The sequence below is a fragment of the Colius striatus genome, chromosome 5, assembly GCF_028858725.1.
Source record: "Colius striatus isolate bColStr4 chromosome 5, bColStr4.1.hap1, whole genome shotgun sequence".
Lineage (NCBI taxonomy): Eukaryota > Metazoa > Chordata > Aves > Coliiformes > Coliidae > Colius > Colius striatus.
Genome location: NC_084763.1, coordinates 43291 through 67153, shown reverse-complemented (window position 1 = coordinate 67153; position 23863 = coordinate 43291). Strand labels below are relative to the sequence as shown.

The following is a 23863-nucleotide window of genomic DNA, read 5'->3' as shown; positions in this document are numbered from 1 at the left end:
GAGCTGCACGGACCCCAGCTCGGCGATGGTGGCCGAGTACAGCGGGTACTGCAGGATGGGCATCAGCACCGCGTGCGACAGGGCGCCGAGCCCGTCACCAGCAGCTTCAGGATTGAGGGCATTGGCATGGCATGATGGAGGGTGACGGGGGGCTGCGGACATGATGGGGGGGGACACGGGGTTGGTGAGGGGAGAAGGGGATGGTGACGGGAGAAGCGGGTGGTGAGGGGAGAAGGGGAAGGTGAGGTGAGAAGGGAATGGTGAGGGGACAAAGGGATGGTGAGGGGACACGGGGCTGTTGAGGGGACACAGGGCTGGTAAGGGGACAAGGGGATGGTGAGGGGCACAGTGTAGGCATGGGGATGGCGAGGGGACACGGAGGTGGTGAGGGGACAAGGGGTTGGTGATAGGAAAAGGGATTGTTGAGGGGACACGGGGATGGTGACGGGAAAAGGGGATGGTGAGGGGAGACGGAGATGGTGAGGGGAGAAGGGGAGGGTGAGGGTACAAGGGGGTGGTGAGGGGACATGGGGCAGGTGAGGGGCGGGGGGCGTGAGGGCACACGGTGGTGGTGAGGGGAGAAGGGGATGGTGAGGGGACAAGGGGCTGGTGAGAGGACAAGGGGATGGTGAGGTGCACGGTGTGGGCACAGGGATGGTGAGGGGACAAAGGGGTGGTAAGGGGACATTGGGTAGGTCAGGGGACACGAGGGTGGTGAGGGGACACGGGGCTGGTGAGGGGAGAAGGGGATGGTAAGGGAAGAAGGGGATGATGATGGGAGAAGGGGGTGGTGAGGGGCACAGTGTGAGCACAGGGATGGTGAGCGTACACGGGGGGGGTGAGGGGAAACGGGGATGGTGAGGGGAGAAGAGGGTGGTGAGGGGAGAAACGGTTGCTGAGGGGATACGGGGGGTTAGGGGACACGGGGGTGGTGAGGGGAGAAGGGGAAGGTAAGGGTAGAAGGGGACGGTGAGGGGACATGGGGACGGTGAGGGGACAAGGGGACGGTGATGGGACACAGGGGTGGTGAGGGGACATGAGGAAGGTGAAGGGAGAAGGGGGTGGTGAGGGGACATGGGGTTGGTGAGGGGACATGGGGGTGGTGAGGGGACATGGGGGTGGTTAGGGGACACGGGGATGGTGAGGGGACACGGGGGGGGTGAGGGGACACGGGAGGGTGAGGGGACACGGGAGGGTGAGGGGACATGGGGCGGGTGAGGGGACACGGCGGAGGTGAGGGGAGAAGGGGGTGGTGAGGGGACGGGGTGGTGAGGGGAGAAGGGGGTGGTGAGGGGAGAAGAGGATGGTGAGGGGACACAGGGACGGTGAGAGGGCACATGGGGGTGGTGAGGGCACATGGGGGTGGTGAGGGGACACGGGGGGGGTGAGGGGAGAAGTGGACGGTGAGGGGAAAAGGGGCTGGTGAGGGGACATGGGGCTGGTGAGAGGACACGGGGGGTAGAGAGGACACTGTGGTGATGAGGGGACCTGGGAGTGTTGAGGTGAGAAGGGGATGGTGAGGGGACACGGGGATGGTGAGGGGAGAAGGGGATGGTGAGGGGACACAGAACGGTAAGGGGACACGGGGACAGTGAGGGGACACGGGGACGGTGAGGGGACACGGGGACGGTGAGGGGACACGGGGACGGTGAGGGGACACGGGCGTGGTGACGGGACACGGGGATGGTGAGGGGAAAAGGGGCTGGTGAGGGGAGAAGGGAGTGGTGAGGGGAGAAGAGGGTGGTGAGGGGAGAAGGGGGTGGTGAGGGGACATGGGGACGGTGAGGGGACACGGGGACGGTGGTGGGAGAAGGGGAGGTTGAGGGGAGAAGGGGAAGGTGAGGGGACAACGGGGTGGTGAGGCGATATTGGGCAGGTAAAGGGACACGGGGGTGGTGAGGGGACAAGGGGATGGTGAGGGGCACAGTGTGAGTACAGGGATCGTGAGGGGACACGGGGATGGTGAGGGGATAAGGGGGATGGTGAGTGGACAAGGGGGTGGTGAGGGGACAAGGGGGTGGTGAGGGGATATTGGGCAGGTGAGGGGACACGGGGGTGGTGAGGGGACACCTGGGTGATGAGGGGACACGGGGATGGTGAGGGGACATGGGGATGGTGAGGGGAGAAGGGCGTGGTGAGGAGAAAAGGGGTTGGTGTGGGGACATGGGGCTGGTCAGGGGAAACGGGGGTGGTGAGGGGACAAGGGGATGGTGAGAGGACATGGGGGTGGTGAGGGGATAAGGGCATGTTGAGGGGACACGGGGATGGTGAGGGGACACGGGGGTGGTGAGGGGAGAAGGGGATGGTGAGGGGAGTGGGCACAGGGATGGTGTGGGACACGGTGTGGGCACAGGAATGGTGAGGGGACATGGTGTGGGGGCACAGGGATTGTGGGGGGAAACTGTGGGTATAGGGATGGTGAGGGCACATGGTGTGGGCACAGGGATGATGTGGGACATGGTGTGGGCACAGGGATGGTGTGGGACATAGTGTGGGCACAGGGACAATGAGGGGACATGGTGTGGGCACAGGGATGGTGAGGAGACACAGTGTGGGTACAGGTATAGTGTGGGACATGGTGTGGGGGCACAGGGACGGTGGGGGGACACGGTGTGGGCACAGGGATTGTGAGGGGACACAGTGTGGGCACAGGGATGGTGTGGGACATGGTGTGGGCACAGTGATGGTGAGGGCACGGTGTGAGCACAGGGACAATGAGGGGACACGCTGTGGGCACACGGATGGTGTGGGACACGGTGGGGGCACAGGGATTGTGAGGGGCACAGTGTGGTCATAGGGATGGTGTGTGACACGGTGTTGTCACAGGGATGGTATGGGACATGGTGTGTGCTCAGGGATGGTGAGGGGACACAGTGTGGGCAGAGGAATGGTGGGGAGACACGATGTGGGCACAGGGACAATGAGGGGACACAGTGTGGGCACAGGGACAATGAGGGGACACAGTGTGGGCACAGGGATGGTGTCGGCACAGGGATGTTGTGGGACACGGTGTGGGCACAGGGATAGTGAGGGGACATGGTGTGGGCACAGGGATGATGTGGGACATGGTGTGGGCACAGGGATGGTGTGGGACACGGTGTGGGCACAGGGATGGTGAGGGGACACAGTGTGGGTACAGGTATAGTGTGGGACATGGTGTGGGGGCACAGGGATGGTGAGGGGACACGGTGTGGGCACAGGGACGGTGTGGGACATGGTGTGGGCACAGGGATGGTGAGGGCATGGTGTGAGCACAGGGAGAATGAGGGGGCACGGTGTGGGCACTGGAATAGTGAGGGGAAGCGGTGTGGGCATGGGGATGGTGTGGGACACAGTGTGGGCACAGGCATGTTGTAGGACATGGTGTGGGCACAGGGACAATGAGGGGACACAGTGTGGGCACAGGGATGGTGAGGGGACACAGTGTGGTCACAGGGATGGTGTGGGATATGGTGTGTGCATAGGGATGGTGAGGGCATGATGTGGGCACAGGGATGGTGTGGGACATGGTGTGGGCACAGGGATCATGAGGGGACACAGTGTGAGCACAGGAATGATGGGGGGACATGGTGTGGGCACAGGGATTGTGTGGGACACGATGTGGGCACAGGGACAATGAGGGGACATGGTGTGGGCACAAGGATGGTGAGGGGATATGGTGTGGGGGCACAGGGATGGTGGGGGGACACAGTGTGGCCACAGGGATGGTGTGGGACATGGTGTGGGCACAGTGACAATGAGGGGACATGGTGTGGGCATAGGGATGGTGTGGGACATGGTGTTGGCACAGTGACAATGAGGGGATATGGTCTGGGAATAGGGATGGTGTGGGACACGGAGTGGGCACAGGGATGGTGTGGGACATGGTGTGGGCACAGGGATGATGAGGGGACATGGTGTTGGCCCAGGGACAATGAGGGGACACGCTGTGGGCGTAAGGATGTTGTGGGACACCGTGTGGGCACAGGGATGGTGAGGGGACACAGTGTGGGCACAGGGATGGTGTGGGACATGGTGTTGGCACAGGGATGCTCGGGGGACACGGTGTGGGCACAGGGATGGTTTGGGACACAGTGTGGGCACAGGGACAAACACGGGACATGATGTGGGCACAGGGATGGTGGGGGGACACGGTGTGGTCATAGGGATAGTGGGGGGACATGGTGTGTGGGCACAGGGATGGTGAGGGGACACGGTGTGGGCACAGCGATGGTGTGGGCACAGGGACAATGAGGGGACATGGTGTGGGCACAGGGATGGTGAGGGGACATGGTGTGGGCACAGGGATAGTAGGGGGACACAGTGTGGGCACAGGGATGGAGAGGGCACGGTGTGGGCCCAGGGACAATGAGGGGACATGGTGTGGTCACAGGGATGGTGAGGGGACATGGTGTGGGCACAGGGATGCTGAGGGCACGGTGTGGGCACAGGGGTGGTGAGGGGATACAGTGAGGGCACAGGGATGGTGTGGGATATGGTGTGGGCACAGTGACAATGAGGGGACATGGTCTGGGAATAGGGATGGTGTGGGACACTGAGTGGGCACAGGGATGGTGTGGGCACAGGGATAATGAGGGGACATGGTGTGGCCCCAGGGACAATGTGGGGACACCCTGTGGGCATAAGGATGTTGTGGGACACCGTGTGGGCACAGGAATGGTGTGGGACATGGTGTTGGCACAGGGATGCTTGGGGGACACGGTGTGGGCACAGGGATGGTTTGGGACACAGTGTGGGCACAGGGACAATCAGGGGACATGATGTGGGCACAGGGATGGTGGGGGGACACGGTGTGGTCATAGGGATAGTGGGGGGACACGATGTGGGCACAGGGATGGTGAGGGGACATGGTGTGTTGGCACAGGGATGGTGAGGGGACACAGTGTGGGCACAGGGATGGTGTGGGACATGGTGTGGGCACAGGGACAATGAGGGGACATGGTGTGGGCACAGGGATAGTAGGGGGACACGGTGTGGGCACAGGGATGGTGAGGGGACGGTGTGGGCCCAGGGACAATGAGGGGACATGGTGTGGTCACAGGGATGGTGAGGGGACACGGTGTGGGCACAGGGATGGTGTGGGACACGGTATGGGCAAAGGGATGGTGAGGGGACATGGTGTGGGCACAGGGATAGTAGGGGGACACAGTGTGGGCACAGGGATGGTGAGGGCACGATGTCGGCACAGGGACAATGAGGGGACACGGTGTGGGCACAGGGATGATGTGAGACACGGTATGGGGGCACAGGGATGGTGAGGGGCACAGTGTGGGCACAGGAATGGTGAGGGCACACGGTGTGGGGGCACAGGGATGGTGGGGGGAAACAGTGTGGGCACAGGGATGGTGAGAGGACATGGTGTGGGCACAGGAACAATGAGGGAACACGCTGTTGGCACAAGGATAGTGTGGGACAAGGTGTGAGCACGTGGATGGTGACGGCACACAGTGTGGGCATAGGGATGGTGAGGGGACATGGTGTGGGCACAGGGACAATGAGGGGACATAGTGTGGGCACTGGAATGGTGAGGGGATTTTTGCACTTGAGGCACACGGCACATGACTCGGCCACTTTCCTTGAGGTCTCAAAGAACAAACCTCCTCATTCCAGTGCCCATCAGTGCCACTTTTCTTGCATAAGAAGCTTAAACTGTGGATCATCTTCACATCTTGAAATTCTTTGTCGGTCGTTTTCCACGGTGCAGTGTTCCAGGCTGTGTCAGCAGCTCTTCTCGGTAGGCATCCCTGTTCTGAGATTTGGTCTCATTCTCTTCATCGCCGCATTCTCTAGGACTCACAATCAGGCTTCTTGCACATCCATCATCCCAGTCCTGATCCTGGGCTGTTCCCTTAGCCTCTTTGTGTGGCTGCCGTGGAGCCTCGCTTCTTTGTCACAGCCCCACAGGCCTTGCCTTTAGGGCATCTCCAGTCCCAGCATCATGTGACCGAGTCTCCTCACTTCTGTGTTGTGTTGTCTGTGTTCTGTGTGGTGTTGGTGTTTATATGTGTGTGTTTACCGTAGAGGTGCTCTGCCTGGGGATGTAGAGTCAAGGGCAGGTGGAGGAGCACTGAGTGTATGTCAGTTCGCTTTTGATACGTGGGAGTTGGGGCTTTGGCTGCCGAGTGAGGTGCTGGGGCTTTGGCTGCCGAGTGAGGTGTTGGGGCTTTGGCTGCCGAGTGACGAGGTGTTGGGGCTTTGGCTGCCGAGTGATTAGGTTTTGCATCTGAGTCACTTGTTTTGCTCTGTTTCCAGAGACTGAGGCTGTGCTCTGAATAAGAATACAAGGGGCAAGCAGAGTGTGTCAGTGCTGCTGTCATGTGGACACAGTGGGGTACCGAAGCTCAGGAGCAGCGCATCACAGTGGCACCCGCCAACTTTTGGAATCGGATCTGTGATTCTTTGCAAATTAAGTACCGGGATAATGCTGTGTTGGGGCTGGGAGGAGGGGACAAGGGTAGGAGTTACAGAGAGGGTTTTTGTGTAGAGCCTGGACTTTGGAGGCAGTTACTTCTCAGGACAATGGCAGCATGTCCCAGGCAGAGATGCTCCAGCCTCTGTGTATGTCTCATGTCGTCTGACTTCCCCATGTCAGCTTCCTCGGGCCTCCTCGTTCTTCACTCTTTGCTCTTCAGCGGCAAGGTCTGCCCATCAGCTCCTCCTGCTCCCGACTGACTCATCTTCGTACCCATCACCTCCTCCTGCTCCTGATGGACCCATCTTGGTGCCCATCACCTCCTCCTGACTGACTTATCTTGGTGCCCATCACCTCCTCCTGCTCCTACTGGACCCATCTTGGTGCCCATCACCTCCTCCTGCTCCTGACCAACCCATCTTGGCATCCTGTCATCTCTGCTTGGCCCTGCTGGACTCGGTGCCCATTGTCTCCTCCTGGTCCTTCCCAACTCATCTTGGCATCCTGCCATCTCTGCTCGGTCCTGCCAGACACATCTTGGCATCTGTCCTGTCCTTCTGGTCCTGCTGGGAATGTTTTGCCACTCATGATGCCTTCCACTTCTCCTGGAACCATCTCAATGCCCCTCACATCTGCTTGGCCCTGCTGGACACATCTTTGGTGCCCATCATCTCCTCCTGGTCCTGACCAACCCACCTTGGCACCTTTCATCTCTTCTTGGCTCTACCTGACCCACCTTTGCACCCATCATCTCCTCCTGGTCCTCCTGGACCCATTTTGGTGCCCATCATCTCCTGCCCAACCCATCTTGGTGCCACTTATCTCCTGCTCAGCCCATCTTGGCACCCATCATCTTCTGGTCCTCTTGGACCCACCTTGGCACCCACAATCTCCTTCCTGTGCTGACCAACCACTCCTGGTGTCCCTCATCTCTTCTTGGCCCAGCTTGACCCATCTTGGTGCCCACCATCTCTTCCTGGTCCTGCCCAACCCAACTTGGCACCCATCACTTTCTGGTCCTCCTGGACCTATTTTTGGTGCCCCTCATCTCCTCCTGCCCAACTCATCTTGGCTCCCATCACCTTCTGCAGGTCAGGCCCAGCTCATCTTGGCCCCCATCACCTCTTGCTTCTCCTGGATGCACCTTGGCACCCTCAATCTCCTTCTGGTTCTGACCAACCAGTCCTGGTGCCCCTCATCTCTTTGCCCAGCTTGACCCATCTTGGTGCCCACCATCTCCTCCTGTTCCTGCCCATCCTATCTTGGCACCATCTTTCTTCTCCTGGACCCGTTCTGGTGCCCATCACCTCCCCCTGCCCAACCCAGCTTGGTGCCCCCCTCATCTTGTCCTGGTCTTCCTGGACCCATCTTGGCACCCATCATCTCCTCCTGCTCCTCTTGCACCCACCTTGGTGCCCATCACCTCCTCCAGCACCCACCCACCCCCAGTGGCACCTAACACCCCCTCCTGGACCCCCCAGTGCCCTCATCTCCCCCATCCCCACCCACCTGGCACCGGGAGGTGCCCCCCAAAGCCACCCCCAAGTGCCTTCGGGTGACATGGGACGGTGAGGGTGGGGGGCACCCACAGTGGAGGGGGCACCCCAGGAGCACCCATGGATGGGGAGGGGGTCGGGTGGGACAGGACACCCATCAGAGTCCAGAGATGTATAAAGAGAGTTATTAATTAGAAGCCCCTAATTATCAACCCAGATGCTGATTTCTCCTCGGGGTTGGGGGAGCCATGGAGGGGAAGGGGGGGGGGGGGGGGGGTCCCGAAAGTGGAGGGTCTTCAAGGTGGGTGTCACAAGGAAGGGGGTCCCCAAAGTGGTGGGTGTCCCCAGGGGAGGGGTCCCCAAAGTGGGAGTCCTTAAGGTGGGAGGGGTCCCCAAAGTTGAGGGGGATGTCCCCAAGGTGGAAGGGGGGGGGGGGGGGGGTCCCTGGATGGGAGGGTGTCCTTAAGGTGAGGGATCCCCAAAGTGAAGGGAGGCGTCCCCAATGTGGGAGTCCTTGAGGTGGGGGGGTCCCCAAGGTGGGTGTCACTAAGGTGGGGGTGTCCCCAAAGTAGGGAGGGAGGGTCCCCAGGGTGAGGGGGGATCCCCAAGATGGGTGTCCCCAGGGGGAAGTCCTCAAGGTGGGTGTCACCGAGGTGGGGGGGTCCCCAAGGCGCAGGGGGTCCCCGAGGTGGATGTCACAGGGTGAGGGGGGTCCTGGGGTGGGGGGACCCCCAGCGCTACCTCCCAGCTCTGCTCACTGCCAGGCGTGGGGGAGGAGGAGGCACAGGGGGAGGGTGGGGGTGACACCGGTGTGTGGGGGGGTCCCCACTTCCTCTGTTCCCATTTAACCCTTTCCCCCCCTCAGCTTTTGTATTTCCCCTCTCTCTTTTTCCCCCTTTTTCCCCCCCTTTCCCCCTTTTTTTCCGTTTCAGCCTTTTATTTATTATGAAGCCGACACCGAGCATCTCCCCGAGCCCCCCCACCCCCGCGGCTGTGGGACCCTCCCCGCCCGTGGGCCGGGGACGGGGGGAGGACGGGGGGGGTCCAGATTGGGGGGAGGGGTCCAGAGGCACCACCCCCCGCCCCTCCCCCCACGGCGTGTGAATAAAAAGCGTCTGGCCGGTGCTGCTCGTTCCCTCTGGAGCCCATCAGTGGGGGGCTACGGGGGGCTATATGGGCTATGGGGGGCTATAAGGGGGCTATGGGGGGCTGTAGGGGCTATAGGGGCTATGCTGAGGCTATGGGGGGCTATCAAGATACTATGGGGGCTATGAGGAGGCTATGGGGGGCTATGAGGAGGCTATGGGGGGGCTATGAAGGAGCTATAGCGACTATGAGAAGGCTATGGGGGGCTATGAGGGGGATATGAGGAGGCTATGGGGGGCTATATAGTCTATAAGGAGGCTATGGGGGGCTATAGGGGCTATGAAGGGGCTATATGGGCTATAAGGGGGCTATGGGGGACTATATGGGCTATGAAGGGGCTATAGGGGCTATGGGAGCTATGAGGGGTTTATAGGGGCTATGAGGGGGCTATGGGGGGCTATGAAGGGGCTATAGGGGCTCTGAGGAGGCTATGGGGGACTATGAGGAGGCTATGGGGGGCTATACGGGGCTATAGGGGCTATGAGAAGGCTATGGGGGGATATATATGGTGTCTATAGGCTTTGGGGATGCCTATAGGGATATATGTGGGTGCCTACAGACTTATGGGGGTGTCTGTATGGTCATGTGTGTGTCTATAGGGATACGTGTGTGTGTGTCAGTAGGGTTATGGGGGTGTCTATAGGGATATATGTGGGTGCCTATATGGTTATGGGGGATGCCTATAGGGATCTATGGGGGTGTCTATAGGGTTAAGGGGGTGTCTCTAGGGGTACGTAGGAGTGTCAGTAGGGTTATGGGGGTGTCTGTAGGGATATATGTGGGTGTCTATAGGGTTATGGGGGGTGTCTATAGGGTTAAGGGGGTGTCTGTATGAGTGTCAGTACAGTTATGGGATGTCTCTAGGGATATATGTGGGTGTCTATAGGGTTAAGGGCGTGTCTGTAAGGATCCGAGAGGATCCCCAACGGATCCTGGGCAGAACCCCCCAAAAAAAGACCTCAATGGACCCAGGACAGAGGCTGGATGGATGCCGGATGGATCCCAAACGGATCCTGGACAGTCTCCCCCAAAAAGACCTAAATGGACCCAGAGCAGAGGCTGGATGGATCCCAAATGGATCCCAGGCAACCTCCCACTCCCCAAAAAGCTCTGAATAGACCCAGAATACAGCCTGGATGGATCCCAGCCCAGAGACAAAACAGATCCTGGATAACCCCCCCAAAAAGACCCTAAATGGACCCAGGGCAGAGCCTGGATGGATCCCAGCCCAGAGACAAAACAGACCCTGGACAAAACCCCCACAAGAAGACCCTAAATGGACCCAGGACACAACCTGGATGGATCCCAGCCCAGAGACAAAACAGATCCTGGACAACCCTCCCCCCAAAAGACCCTAAATGGACCCAGGGCAGAGCCTGGATGGATCCCAGACAACCCCCCCCCCTCCCCAAAAGGCTCTAAATGGACCCAGGACACAACCTGGATGGATCCCAGCCCAGAGACAAAACGGATCCTGGACAAAACCCCTACAAAAAGACTCTAAATGGACCCAGGGCAGAGCCTGGATGACCCCTGGATGGATCCCAGATGGCCCCTGGATGGATCCCAGCCAGATCCCATTTGGCCCTTGCACCTGCTTTGGGATTTTGAGGCTTTTCCCCTTTTTTTCTGCAGCTTTTCCTCGATGACACCAAAGTGAAGAACTTCATCACTTGCTTCAAAGGTACTGGGATCCCCCCAAAACCCCCCCAAATCCTCCCCCTCAAAAATGACCCCTCAAAATGCCCCCAAAAACCAAAATCCCCCCAAAATTATCCCCCAGATCCTCTCTGACCCCTTCCAAAGACCCAAATCCCACCCTAAAACCCCCACAAATAAGCCTCCCAAATCCCCCCAAAAAACCAAACCCCAACTCCCCCCGACCTCAAAAGCCCCCAAATCCCAACAATCCCCCTCAAATCCCCCCAGAGCATCCCAAAACCTACCAAATCCCCCCCAAAAAGCCTCCAAATTCTCTCCAAGCCCCCCAAAAATGTCGAAATCCACCCAAAGCCCCCAAAATATCCACCCAAAAAACACAAAAGCCCCCCAGAAACCCCCAAATCCTCTCCAGTCCCCCCCAAAAAAATCCCCCAAAAATCCCAAAAGCCCCCAAATCCCCCCCAAAAAAACCCCAAATCCCCTCCAACTCTCTCCAAAAACAATCAAAATCCTCCCAACCCCCCCAAATCTCCTCAGAACCCCTCCAAAAAACCAAATCACCCCAAAATCCCTCCTCCCCATCACCATTCAGTAGCGTTTTAGCCTTAATTAGGGTCTTTAATTAGAGACTCATCGTTATTTGGGGGTCTCATCTGTATTGGGGGGGCTGTGAGGTGGGGAGAAGATACTCTCATCCCCTTCATCGCCTTTGTAGGTGCCAAAACATCCTCCTCTCAACCTAATTTGCATATTAATCACCGCCTTAATTAACCACTTCCTGCCCTTAATTGCTCCCAGGCACTTGGTAACACTGATCCCTACTCACCCTCCTCCTCCCCCAAACCTCCCTCAGCCCCTTCAAATCGCTTTCCCATTAAGGAACAACCCCCTTTCTCCGGTGTTAATTAGGGGAGGGTTAATTAACGAGGGTGTGAGGTTAATTAACGTTGCCTTCCTCACTCACCTGGAGCTGAACCCCGGCAGCCTCTATGGGAGGGTTCATTATGGAGAATTGGGGGTTAGTTAGGAGGGTTGGGGTTAATTATGGAGAGTTGGGGGTTAATTAGGAGGGTGGGAGTTAATTAGGAGGTTTAGGGGTTAATTAGTGGGGTTACTTAGGGTCCATCCTGGCAGGTATCACCTTCCTCTTCCTCACTCCCTTAGCAGTGGTTGTTCTGAGCAGCTTTAATCATGAGAGGACTGAGGGTTGGAGGTTAATTAGGAGGGTTGGGGTTAATTAAGAGCACTGGGGGTTAATTGTGGGAAGGGGTTATCCCAGCAGACGTTGCCTTTCTCATCTTCTTCTTCCTCACCCTCCCTTAGAATCGCAGTGGTTGTTTTGAGGGGGTTAACCATGGGGGGACTGGGGGTTAGTTAGGGGCGTTGGAGGTTAATTAGGGGGATTGGAGGTTAATTAGGAGCACAGGGAGTTAATTCAGGGAAGGGGTTAATGATGGTTTATCCCAGCAGACGTTGCCTTCCTCCTCCTCATTTTCTTCTTCCTCACCCTCCCTTAGAACCGCAGTTGTTCCAAGTGGGTTAATCATGGGGACACTGGGGGTTAGTTAGGGGGGCTGGAGGTTAATTAGGAGGGTTGGAGGTTAATTAGGAGCACACAGAGTTAATTGTGGGAAGGGGTTAATGATGGTTTATCCCAGCAGACGTTGCCTTCCTCATCTTCTTCTTCCTCACCCTCCCTTAGCAGCACTGCAGCAGTTCCAAGTGGGTTAATCATGGGGGGACTGAGGGTTAGTTAGGGGGGGCTGGAGGTTAATTAGGAGGGTTAGGTTAATTAGGAGCGCTGGAGGTTAATTGTGGGAAGGGGTTAATGATGGTTTACCCCAGCAGACGTTGCCTTCCTCCTCCTCTTCTTCCTCACCTCCCTTCGCAGCCCCGCAGCGGCCGTTCCCAGCGGGCTAACCACGAGCGGCGATGCGGCTTAATTAAAAGGGGGGGCTGTTAATTAAGGAGAGGCGCGGGCTAATGAGGGTCCATCCCGGCAGACGTGACCTTCCTCACGTTCTTCTTCACGCGGCTGGAGCGGAACCGCAGCGGCCGCTACGAGCGCGAATTCCCGTTCGTGTCCCGCTGCGGCGCGGAGCGCAACCTCCTGCGCTGCGAGCACAGACCCCATCGTCTTCACCCGCCTCCTGCCCCCGGACGCCTCCTCCTCAGCCTCCTCCTGCTCCCGCCGCGCCGTGCTGTCGTTCTGCGGCGGCGGGGAGCGGCTGGCCGTGCCGTTCCGGCCCGAGGCGCTGGTGATGCTGCCGGAGAACGGGCGCTTGTACCACCCGGCGCCGGGCCGGGCGGGGGGCGCGGGGCCGGTGCGCTCGGCGCTGGCTCTGGAGTGGGGGTCCCGCTTGGAGTACGAGCAGGGGCCGGAGCAGCCCCCGACTCACTTTTGGTGGGAGGGGAAGAGGTATCGGCTCACGGGGGAGCTGGTGGAGCTGAAGGGGCGGGGGAGGCGGAGAGCGGCGGGGCCGCGGGGCGGGAGTGAGGCTTGGAGGGGGTGGGAAGGGGCATTGCATGGTCCCGGGCGAGGAGGAGGAGGAGGAGGCAGAGCTGGTGCTCAGCCACACCGTGTGGCTGATGCTGTGGTGAGGTCGGCGTTGCTGGTGCCAGGGATGTGGGTGTTGTGTGTGGGTCCCCCCCACTGTGATATTAAAGGTCTTTGGCAATTGAAATGAGCCTAGAGGTGATGGGTGCCACTGCAGCGGTGTGGGTGCAGCTGTGGAGAGGTTGGTGCTGCTATGGTGAGGTTGGTGCAGCTGTGGTGGGTGACACGGTGCTACTGCCACAGTGTGGGTGTCCCCACGGGTGCTGCCACGGTGACAGTGTTGCTGCCACACTGTGGGTGCCACTGTGGTGATGTTGGCTGGTGTGTAGAGGGAAGGGAGGTTCTTCAGAGGGATGTGGCCATGGGCTGAGGTTGCCCGAGGGCAAGGAGCCAGCAGCGTGCCCAAGGGGGCAAGAAGGCCAGTGGCAGCCTGGCTGGGCTGAGCAGTGGGGTGGCAGCAGCCCCAGGGCAGGGATTGTCCCCTGTGCTGGGCCCTGGGGAGGCTGCAGCTCCAGGGCTGTGCTCAGTGCTGGACCCCTTACTCACTGCCACAGGGACACTGAGGGGCTGCAGCTCCAGGGCTGTGCTCAGTGCTGGCCCCTTACTCACTGCCACAGGGACACTGAGGGGCTGCAGCTCTAGGGCTGTGCTCAGTGCTGGGCCCCCTCACTCACTGCCACAGGGACACTGAGGGGCTGCAGGGAGAGGAGAAGATGCACTGGGAAGCTCTGGGCTAAATGAGGGTACCTGAGGCAAAGGTTCAGTCTGCAGAGAACGAGGCTCAGAGGAGATCTGATCACTCTGACTCCCTGGCTGTGGCTGAGAGGGTCGGTCTCTGCTCCCAAGTTAAAAGCTACAGGCCAAGAGGAAAGGGGCTCAGGGTGCCCCAGGGGAGGTTGAGGCTGGAGCTGAGGCAGAACTGTTTCCCTGAGAGGGGTGTCAGCCCCTGTGCCAGGCTGCCCAGGGAGCTGGGGGAGTGCCCAGCCCTGGAGGGGTCCCAGAGCCGTGGGGCTGAGGTGCTTGAGGGCCATGGCTCAGTGGTGCCTGTGGCACTGTGGGGTCAGGGTTGGACTCCAGCAGCTCAAAGGGCTTTTCCATCTGTAATGATTCTCTGGTCAGTGCCCTGTGTGCCAGAACAGCAGCCAGCTCTCTCCTTGGTCCATTAAAAGCAGAAGAGCTCCATCCCCTCCGCTGAGCTCTGCCACTTCCTCCTGCCAAGCATCCCAGGAGGACTTGGGTTAATCAGGCAAGGTGGGGTTGGCTTTAATGAACTCACCATAACCGAGTGGCACAGCCCAGAGCCCGGCACAGCGCCCCGAGGTGAAGCTTCCCTGGGGGGGGGATGCTACAAGCTGAAGTAGTCGATGGCTCCGTAGCGCTGGAGGCTGGTCGCCCACACGGCGACTGCTCTACCCGCGCTCGCCAGCAGCCGGCACAGCTCCGCCGGGAAACCCTCCTCCCCCTGCGTGGGGGTGTGGTGGCCGGAGCCCCGCGGCGGCTGCGAGTAGCCCACGAGGCGCAGGTCGGGCAGGGCCGCGCCAGGCCAGGCCGCCCAGCGCCGCCGCGCTCAGGGGGGTGCCGAGGAGACCGAGGCAGCGCAGGCGGCGGCAGCGGCGCAGCGCCGGCAGCAGCAGCTCCAGCTCCGCGTCCCCCAGCTGACACTCCAGCAGCTCCAGCTGCAGCAGCGAGCACGAAGCGGCTTCCAGCAGCGTCCGCAAGGGTTGCAGGAGGCTGGGGGACGTGAGGTTGTGGCCGCTCAGGTCCAGTTGGAGCAGGGAGGGCGCGTGGAGGCTCGAGGACAGGAAGATGAGGTCAGAGGGGAGCAGGCAGCAGAAGGCCAGCGCCAGACTCTCCAGGGGAGTCTGCAGCTCGCTGGGAGGACAGGGTGGGGTGGCAGAGTGAGTGGGGAACCCCCAAAGCACCCCCAAACCACCACGAGGCTCTCCCCAAACCAGCCACAGACCCCTAAAACCCTGAGGCTGCCCAAATTCCACCCCCAGGATCCCCCAAAATCCCTCAGCTCCCTCAAAGTCTCCCCCAACCCCCGTGAGGTATCCCCAAACCTCCTGTGACCAGACCCCTGAGCTGAGGCAGAGCTGCTCTGGGACTCCATCTCCTCATAAGTGTAGACAGTTGCACAGTGCCAAACTGGGCAACTCCCCTAAAACCCCCTGAGCCAAGGCAGAGCTGCTGTGGGACTCCATCCCCTCTTAAATCTTTGCCCACAGGGTGTAGACAGTTCCCCAATGCCAAACCCCAACCCCAAAACACCCTGAGGCTGCCCAAAACATCTTCAGGCACCCCAAACCCCTCTTTTATGCCTCCCCTGAGCCGAGGCAGAGCTGCTGTGGGACTCCATCCCCTCTTAAATCTTTGCCCAAGGGGCAAATGCCAAACCTTCCAAACCTTCCCCCCAAAACACCCTGAGCCCCCCCAAAACCCCCTGAGACCAGCCCCCTGAGGTGAGGCACAGCTGCTGTGGGACTCCCATCTCCTCTTAAATCTTTGCCCACGGGGCAAATGCCAAACCTTCCCCCCAAAACCCCCTGAGACCAGCCCCCTGAGCCGAGGCAGAGCTGCTGTGGGACTCCATCCCCTCTTAAATCTTTGCTCACAGGGCAAATGCCAAACCTTCCAAACCCTCTCCCCAAAACCCCCTGAGACCACCCCCTGAGATAGTGCAGAGCTACTGTGGGACTCCATCCCCTCTTAAATCTGCCCCCACAGGGTGTGGGTGATGCCCCAATGCCACCCCCCCCACACACACACACATTCCCTCCCGCTGCAGCGTGTGAAGGTTTTGGGGTCCCTCCCCCAGCGGGCAGCTTACCCCAGGAGCTGCCTGAGTCTCCCAGAAAGCCTGGAGGAGTACAAATCGAGTTCCTTGAGGGCAGGCAGGGCCCGGAGGTGAGCGGCCAAGCAGCGGATGCCGGCGTCCGTGCCCGGGGGCCGTGCGGCGCACGTCCACGTTGCTGTAGGGCAGCTTGAGGCTGCGCAGCGCGGGGAAGCGGCCGAGGTGAGGCAGCACTGCGCACAGCCCCGCCAGCCCCAGGTTGTTGAAGCGTAAAACAACTCTGCGGACGGCAGCAGGCTCCAGGGAGTCCAGCAGGGAGACGACGGTGGAGACGGAGAGCTCCTCGGCGTGGAAGTCGCAGCAGAGCAGGCGCAGGGGGGTGCAGGGTGAGCGGAGGGCGGCGCGCAGCAATAGGCGCGTAGCAATAGGGCACCCCTAAGCCAGCCCCCATCAATAGGGCATCTTAGAGCACCCCTAACCCAGCCCTCTATCTATAGGGCATCCTATAGCACCCCTAAGCCAGCCCCCATCAATAGGGCATCCTATAGCACCCCTAACCCAGCCCCCATCAATAGGGCATCTTAGAGCACCCCTAAGCCAGCCCCCATCAATAGGGCATCCTATAGCACCCCTAAGCCAGCCCCCATCAATAGGGCATCCTATAGCACCTCTAATCCAGCCCCCCATCAATAGGGCACCCCACAGCACCCCTAGATCTGCACCTCATCAATAGGGTACCCCTAACCCAGCCCTCTCTCAATAGGACCTCCCATAGCACTCCTAACCCTATCCCCCATTAATAGGGCACCCTATAGCACTCCTAACCCAGCTCCCCATCAATAGGGAACTCCAGGGCAGGACCCATGACCCACCCCTCTTAATGAGGGGTACCCCCAGCACCCCATAAAGGAAGCCTACAGGAGGATCTCCAACACCCCCCTTCCCTCCCTGGGCCCCCCTGTGCTGCCCTCACACCCCTCGACCCCCCTCAGCTGCCCTCACCCCCCCTCGATCCCCAGGGTCCCCTTCAGCTGCCATCACGCCCCCCAATCCCCGGGATCCCCTTCATCTGTCCTCAACCCCCTAATCCCCGGGGTCTCCCTCAGCTGCCCTCACGCCTCCCCAATCCCCGGGGTCCCCTCAGCTGCCCTCACGCCCCCCAGTCCCCGGAGACCCCTCAGCTGCCCTCACGCCCCCAGTCCCCGGGGACCTCTCAGATGCCCTCACGCCCCCCAATCCCCGGGGTCCCCCTCAGCTGCCCTCACCCCCCCCAATCCCCGGGGTTCCCCTCAGCTGCCCTCACCCCCCCCAATCTCCGGGGTCCCCCTCAGCTGCCCTCACCCCCCCCAATCCCCGGGGTTCCCCTCAGCTGCCCTCACCCCCCCCAATCCCCGGGGACCCCTCAGCTGCCCTCACCCCCCACAATCTCCGGGGTCCCCCTCAGCTACCCTCACGCCCCCCAGTCCCCGGGGACCCCTCAGCTCACCTCCCGCCCGGGCCCCTCACGGCCGCGCTTCCAGGCATTGGCACTGCACCCCGGCACCGCCCCTCCGCCAATCAGAGCGAGAGTTTCACCACGGAAGGCGGGCCCGGCGTCATTACTAGGTGCCGCCTGCCATCCTCGCCCGCCCATTGGCTGCCGCCGTGTCTGTCATCGCTTCCTCCCTTCTTATTGGCTGAAGGGCGGCGGCAGCGGGAAGTTCGATCTGAGCCCCAGACGCTGCGGTCCCTGCGCGGCTCCGGGAGGTCTCGGATCCCCCCCGGGCCGGGGAACGGCCCCGCTCCGCACGCCATGGAGCGGCAGCGGGAGGTCAAGGCCCCGCTGAAGAGCTGGGAAGCGGCTTTTCTCCGGGAGCAGTGGAGGAAGCCCGGCCAGGTGCCCGCTGCGGGGGGCGGGGATGGGGAGGGGCGGCGGGGCAAAGTGGGTTTTTAATGGCGTTGTGAGGGGAAAGGTGGAGTTTTGAGAGGAAAAGTGAGGGGTTTTGTGAATTTCTGAGGAACAAGTGGGAATTGGGAGGAGCTTGGAGGGGAAAAGTGGGGTTTTGGTGGAGTGTTGAGGGGAAAAGTCGGGGTTTGGTGGACTTGTGAGATACAAGTGGGATTTGAGTGGAGCTCTGAGGGGAAAAGTGGGGGTTTGGTGGAGTGTTGAGAAGAAAAGGGGTTTTAGTGGAGTTCTGAGTGAACAAGTGGCGATTTGGAGGATTTTTGAGGGTAAAGGTAAGTTTTTGGTGCGGTTCTGAGGGGAAAAATGGGTTTTGGCAGAGTTTTGAGGGCAACAGTGGGTTTTACTGGAGTTTTGAGGGGAAAAGTGGGGGTTTGGTGGAGTTTTGAGGGGAAAAGTGTTTTATTGTGGGGTTCCGAGGGGAATAAAGGTTTTTGTAGAGCTTTAAGGAGAAAAGAGTGGGGTTGGTGGTCTGCTGAGGGGGAACAGTGGAGATTGGTGGGGTTCTGAGGGGAAAAGTGGGGGTTTGGTGGGGTTTTGAGGGGAAAAGTGTTTTTTTGTGGGGTTCTGAGGGGAATAAAGGTTTTTGTAGAGCTTTAAGGAGAAAAGAGTGGAGTTGGTTGTGTGCTGAGGGGGAAAAGTGGAGATTTGTGGGGTTCTGAGGGGAAAAGTGCGGGCTTGGTGGAGTCTGGAGTAGAAAAGTGGAGGTTCGGTGGGGTTTTGAGGGTGAAAGTGGGTTTTTGATGGGGTTCTGAGGGGAAAAGTGGAGTTTTGGTGGAGTTTTCAGATGAAAAGTGGGGTTTTTTTGTGGAGTGTTGAGAAGAACAGTGGGTTTTACTGGAGTGTGGAATGAAAAAGTGGGGTTTTGGTGGAGTGTTGAGGGGAAAAGGGGTTTTAGTGGAGTTTGGAGTGAAGAAGTGGCGATTTGGTGGATTTTTGAGGGTAAAAGTAGGTTTTTGGTGTGGTTCTGAGGGGAAAAATGGGTTTTGGTGGAGTTTTAAGGAGAAAAGAGTGGGGTTGGTTGTCTGGTGAGGGGGAACAGTGGAGATTGGTGGGGTGCTGAGGGGAAAAGTGCGGGCTTGGTGGAGTCTGGAGTGGAAAAGTGGAGGTTCGGCGGGGTTTTGAGGGCGAAAGTGGGTTTTTGATGGGGTTCTGAGGGGAAAAGTGGAGTTTTAAGAGGAAAAGAGGGGAGTTTGTGAATTTCTGAGGAACAAGTGGGAATTGGGAGGAGCTTGGAGATGAAAAGTGGGGTTTTGGTGGATTTCTGAGATACAAGTGCGATTTTAGTGGAGCTCTGAGGGGAAAAGTGTGGGTTTTGTGGAGTGTTGAGAAGAAAAGGGGTTTTAGTGGAGTTGTGAGTGAAAAAGTGGCGATTTGGAGGATTTTTGAGGGTAAAAGTAAGTTTTTGATGTGGTTCTGAGAGGAAAAATGGGTTTTGGCAGAGTTTTGAGGGCAAAAGTGGAGGGTTTGTGGACTTCTGAGGAACAAGTGGGAATTTGGAGGAGCTTTGAGGGGATAAATGAAGTTTTGGTGGAGTTTTCAGATGAAAAGTGGAGTTTTGGTGGAGTGTTGAGGGAAAAAGTGGGGTTTTGGTAGAGCTTGGAGTGAAAAAGTGGGTGGTTGGTAGGTTTTCGAGGGTAAAAGTGGGGTTTTGGTGGGGTTCTGAGGGGAAAATGGGTTTTTTGTAGAGTTTTAAGGAGAAAAGAGTGGGATTGGTGGTCTGCTGAGGGGGAACAGTGGAGATTGGTGGGGTTCTGAGGGGAAAAGTGCAGGCTTGGTGGAGTCTGGAGTGGAAAAGTGGAGGTTCGGTGGGGTTTTGAGGGCGAAATTGGGTTTTTGATGGGGTTCTGAGGGGAAAAGTGGAGTTTTGGTGGAGTTTTCAGATGAAAAGTGGGGTTTTTTGTGGAGTGTTGAGAAGAACAGTGGGTTTTACTGGAGTTTGGAGTGAAAAAGTGGGGGTTTTGTGGAGTGTTGGGGGCGAAAGTGGGGGTTTTGTGGAGTGTTGAGAAGAAAAGGGGTTTTAGTGGAGTTTGAAGTGAAAAAGTGGGGATTTGATGAATTTTTGAGAGTAAAAGTAGGTTTTTGGTGTTGATCTGAGGTGAAAATGAGTTTTTGTGGGGTTTTAAGGGGAAAAGTCAGGTTCTGGTGGAGTGTTGAGGGCAAAAGTGGGGTTTTGGTGAGATTCTGAGAGGAAAGAATTGGGTTTTGATGGTGTTGTGGGGAGAAAGTGGGATTGTGGTGTAGTCTTGAGAGGAAAACTGGGTTTTGGCAGAGTTTTGAGGGCAAAAGTGGGGGATTTGTGGACTTCTGAGGAACAAGTGGGAATTAGGAGGAGCTTTGAGGGGAAAAGTGGAGTTTTGGTGGGGTTTTTAGATTAAAAGTGTGGGTTTGGTGTATTTTTAAGGGCAAATGTGGGATTTTGTGGACTTTGGAGTGGTAAGGTGTGGGTTTGGTGGATATTTGGGGCAAAAGCGGGGTGTCTTGTGGTTCTGAGGGAAAAAGAGAGGGTTTGGTGGTCCACTGAAAGGAAAATGAGTTTTTGTGGAGTTTTAAGGGGAAAAGTGGGGTTTTGGTGGGGTTTTAAGATGAAAAATGCAGTTTTGGTGGAGTTTTCAGATGAAAAGTGGAGTTTTGGCTGCCCTCACGCCCCCCCAATCTCCGGGGTCCCCTTCAGCTGCCCACACGCCCCCCAATCCCTGAGGCCCCCCTCAGCTGCCCTCACCCCCCCCAATCCCTGGGATCCCCCTCAGCTGCCCTCACCCCCCCCCAATCCCCGGGGTTCCCCTCAGCTGCCCTCACCCCCCCCAATCCCCGGGGACCCCTCAGCTGCCCTCACCCCCCCCCAATCCCCGGGGACCCCTCAGCTGCCCTCACCCCCCCCCAATCCCCGGGGACCCCTCAGCTGCCCTCACGCCCCCCAGTCCCCGGGGACCCCTCAGCTCACCTCCCGCCCGCCGCCCCGCTCCCGCCGGGCCCCTCACGGCCGCGCTTCCAGGCATTGGCACTGCACCCCGGCACCGCCTCTCCGCCAATCAGAGCGAGAGTTTCACCACGGAAGGCGGGCCCGGCGTCGTTACTAGGTGCCGCCTGCCATCCTCGCCCGCCCATTGGCTGCGCCGTGTCTGTCATCGCTTCCTCCCTTCTTATTGGCTGAAGGGCGGCGGCAGCGGGAAGTTCGATCTGAGCCCCAGACGCTGCGGTCCCTGCGCGGCTCCGGGAGGTCTCGGATCCCCCCGGGCCGGGGAACGGCCCCGCTCCGCACGCCATGGAGCGGCAGCGGGAGGTCAAGGCCCCGCTGAAGAGCTGGGAAGCGGCTTTTCTCCGGGAGCAGTGGAGGAAGCCCGGCCAGGTGCCCGCTGCGGGGGGCGGGGATGGGGAGGGGCGGCGGGGCAAAGTGGGTTTTTAATGGCGTTGTGAGGGGAAAGGTGGAGTTTTGAGAGGAAAAGTGAGGGGTTTTGTGAATTTCTGAGGAACAAGTGGGAATTGGGAGGAGCTTGGAGGGGAAAAGTGGGGTTTTGGTGGAGTGTTGAGGGGAAAAGTCGGGGTTTGGTGGACTTTAAGGAGAAAAGAGTGGGGTTGGTGGTCTGCTGAGGGGGAAAAGTGGAGATTTGTGGGGTTCTGAGGCGAAAAGTGGGGGTTTGGTGGGGTTTTGAGGGGAAAAGTGTTTTTTTGTGGGGTTCTGAGGGGAATAAAGGTTTTTGTAGAGGTTTAAGGAGAAAAGAGTGGGGTTGGTTGTCTGGTGAGGGGGAACAGTGGAGATTGGTGGGGTGCTGAGGGGAAAAGTGCGGGCTTGGTGGAGTCTGGAGTGGAAAGGTGGAGGTTCGGCGGGGTTTTGAGGGCGAAAGTGGGTTTTTGATGGGGTTCTGAGGGGAAAAGTGGAGTTTTAAGAGGAAAAGAGGGGAGTTTGTGAATTTCTGAGGAACAAGTGGGAATTGGGAGGAGCTTGGAGGGGAAAAGTGGGGTTTTGGTGGATTTCTGAGATACAAGTGCGATTTTAGTGGAGCTCTGAGGGGAAAAGTGGGGGTTTGGTGGAGTGTTGAGAAGAAAAGGGGTTTTAGTGGAGTTCTGAGTGAACAAGTGGCGATTTGGAGGATTTTTGAGGGTAAAGGTAAGTTTTTGGTGCGGTTCTGAGGGGAAAAATGGGTTTTGGCAGAGTTTTGAGGGCAACAGTGGGTTTTACTGGAGTTTTGAGGGGAAAAGTGGGGGTTTGGTGGAGTTTTGAGGGGAAAAGTGTTTTATTGTGGGGTTCTGAGGGGAATAAAGGTTTTTGTAGAGCTTTAAGGAGAAAAGAGTGGGGTTGGTGGTCTGCTGAGGGGGAAAAGTGGAGATTTGTGGGGTTCTGAGGGGAAAAGTGCGGGCTTGGTGGAGTCTGGAGTAGAAAAGTGGAGGTTCGGTGGGGTTTTGAGGGTGAAAGTGGGTTTTTGATGGGGTTCTGAGGGGAAAAGTGGAGTTTTGGTGGAGTTTTCAGATGAAAAGTGGGGTTTTTTGTGGAGTGTTGAGAAGAACAGTGGGTTTTACTGGAGTTTGGAGTGAAAAAGTAGGGGTTTTGTGGAGTGTTGAGGGCGAAAGTGGGGGTTTTGTGGAGTGTTGAGAAGAAAAGGGGTTTTAGTGGAGTTTGAAGTGAAAAAGTGGGGATTTGATGAATTTTTGAGAGTAAAAGTAGGTTTTTGGTGTTGATCTGAGGTGAAAATGAGTTTTTGTGGGGTTTTAAGGGGAAAAGTAAGGTTCTGGTGGAGTGTTGAGGGCAAAAGTGGGGTTTTGGTGAGATTCTGAGAGGAAAGAATTGGGTTTTGATGGTGTTGTGGGGAGAAAGTGGGATTGTGGTGTAGTCTTGAGAGGAAAACTGGGTTTTGGCAGAGTTTTGAGGGCAAAAGTGGGGGATTTGTTGACTTCTGAGGAACAAGTGGGAATTAGGAGGAGCTTTGAGGGGGAAAGTGAAGTTTTGGTGGAGTATTGAGGGAAAAAGTGGGGTTTTGGTGGAGCTTGGAGTGAAAATTGGAGGTTCAATGGGTTTTTGAGGGTGAAAGTGGATTTTTGATGGGATTCTGAGGGGGAAAATGGATTTTTTGGTGGAGTTTTAAGTGGAAAAGTGGAGGTTAGAGAAGAAAAGTGGGGATTTGGTGGAGTGTTGAGGGGAAAAGTGTGTTTTTAGTGGACCTTGGAGTGAAAAAGTGGAGATTTGGTGGGTTTTTGAGGGCAAAAGTGGGTTTTTTGTGGGATTCTGAGGAGAAAAAGGGTTTTTTGTAGAGTTTTAAGGAGAAAAGAGGGGCGTTGGAGTTCTGCTGAGTTGGAAAAGATGGAGATTGGTGGGGTTCTGAGGCACCAGTGGGATTTTTGGGGAGCTTTGAGGGGAAAAGTGGAGTTTTGTTGGTGTTTTCAGATGACAAGTGTGGTTTTAGTGGAGTTTGGAGTGAAAAAGTGGGGGGTTGGTGGATATTTGAGGGCAAAGGTGGGTTTTTGATGGGGTTCTGAGGGGAAGATGGGTTTTTGTGGATTGTTGAGGGGAAAAGTGGTGCTTTGGTGGGCTTCTGACAAAAAAGTTGGGCTTTGGTGTAGTTTTGAGGGGAAAAGTGAGCTTTTTGTAAGTTTTGAAGGGAAATGTTGGGGTTTGGTGGAGTTTTAAGGGGGAAAAAGTGGGATTTTGGTGGAGTTCTGAGGGGAAAATTGGGGAGGTGATTTGAGGGAAAAAAAAGTAGTGTTTTTGTGGTGGTGTTTGGACAAAAAGATAGAATATTGGGGTTTTGGTGGTGAAATCTCTGCCAGGAGGCTGCAGTGAGCTGGAGGTCGGTCTCTGCTCCCAGCTAGTGAGTGACGGGCCAAGAGGAAAGGGGCTCAGGGTGCCCCAGGGGAGGCT

At 57.9% G+C, this 23863-nt stretch overlaps 2 protein-coding genes across 2 annotated transcripts; one reads left to right on the top strand and one right to left on the bottom strand.

Moving 5' to 3' along the window:
- Positions 1-6315: 6315 nt before the first annotated feature.
- LOC133625491 (UPF0598 protein C8orf82 homolog) lies at positions 6316-13398 on the top strand. The gene is given in 5 exon segments (XM_061996796.1): positions 6316-6454; positions 7894-7980; positions 12720-12844; positions 12846-13157; positions 13384-13398. Coding segments are annotated over 5 exon segments (678 nt in total).
- Positions 13399-14511: 1113 nt separating this feature from the next.
- LOC133625521 (leucine-rich repeat-containing protein 14B-like) lies at positions 14512-17614 on the bottom strand. The gene is made up of 3 exons (XM_061997019.1): positions 17554-17614; positions 16104-16502; positions 14512-15145 (listed from the first exon to the last, which is right to left on the bottom strand). The coding sequence occupies exons 1-3, from the start codon at positions 17589-17591 to the stop codon at positions 14683-14685; spliced, it is 900 nt and encodes a 299-aa protein (XP_061853003.1). The 5' UTR covers positions 17592-17614; the 3' UTR covers positions 14512-14682.
- Positions 17615-23863: the final 6249 nt, after the last annotated feature.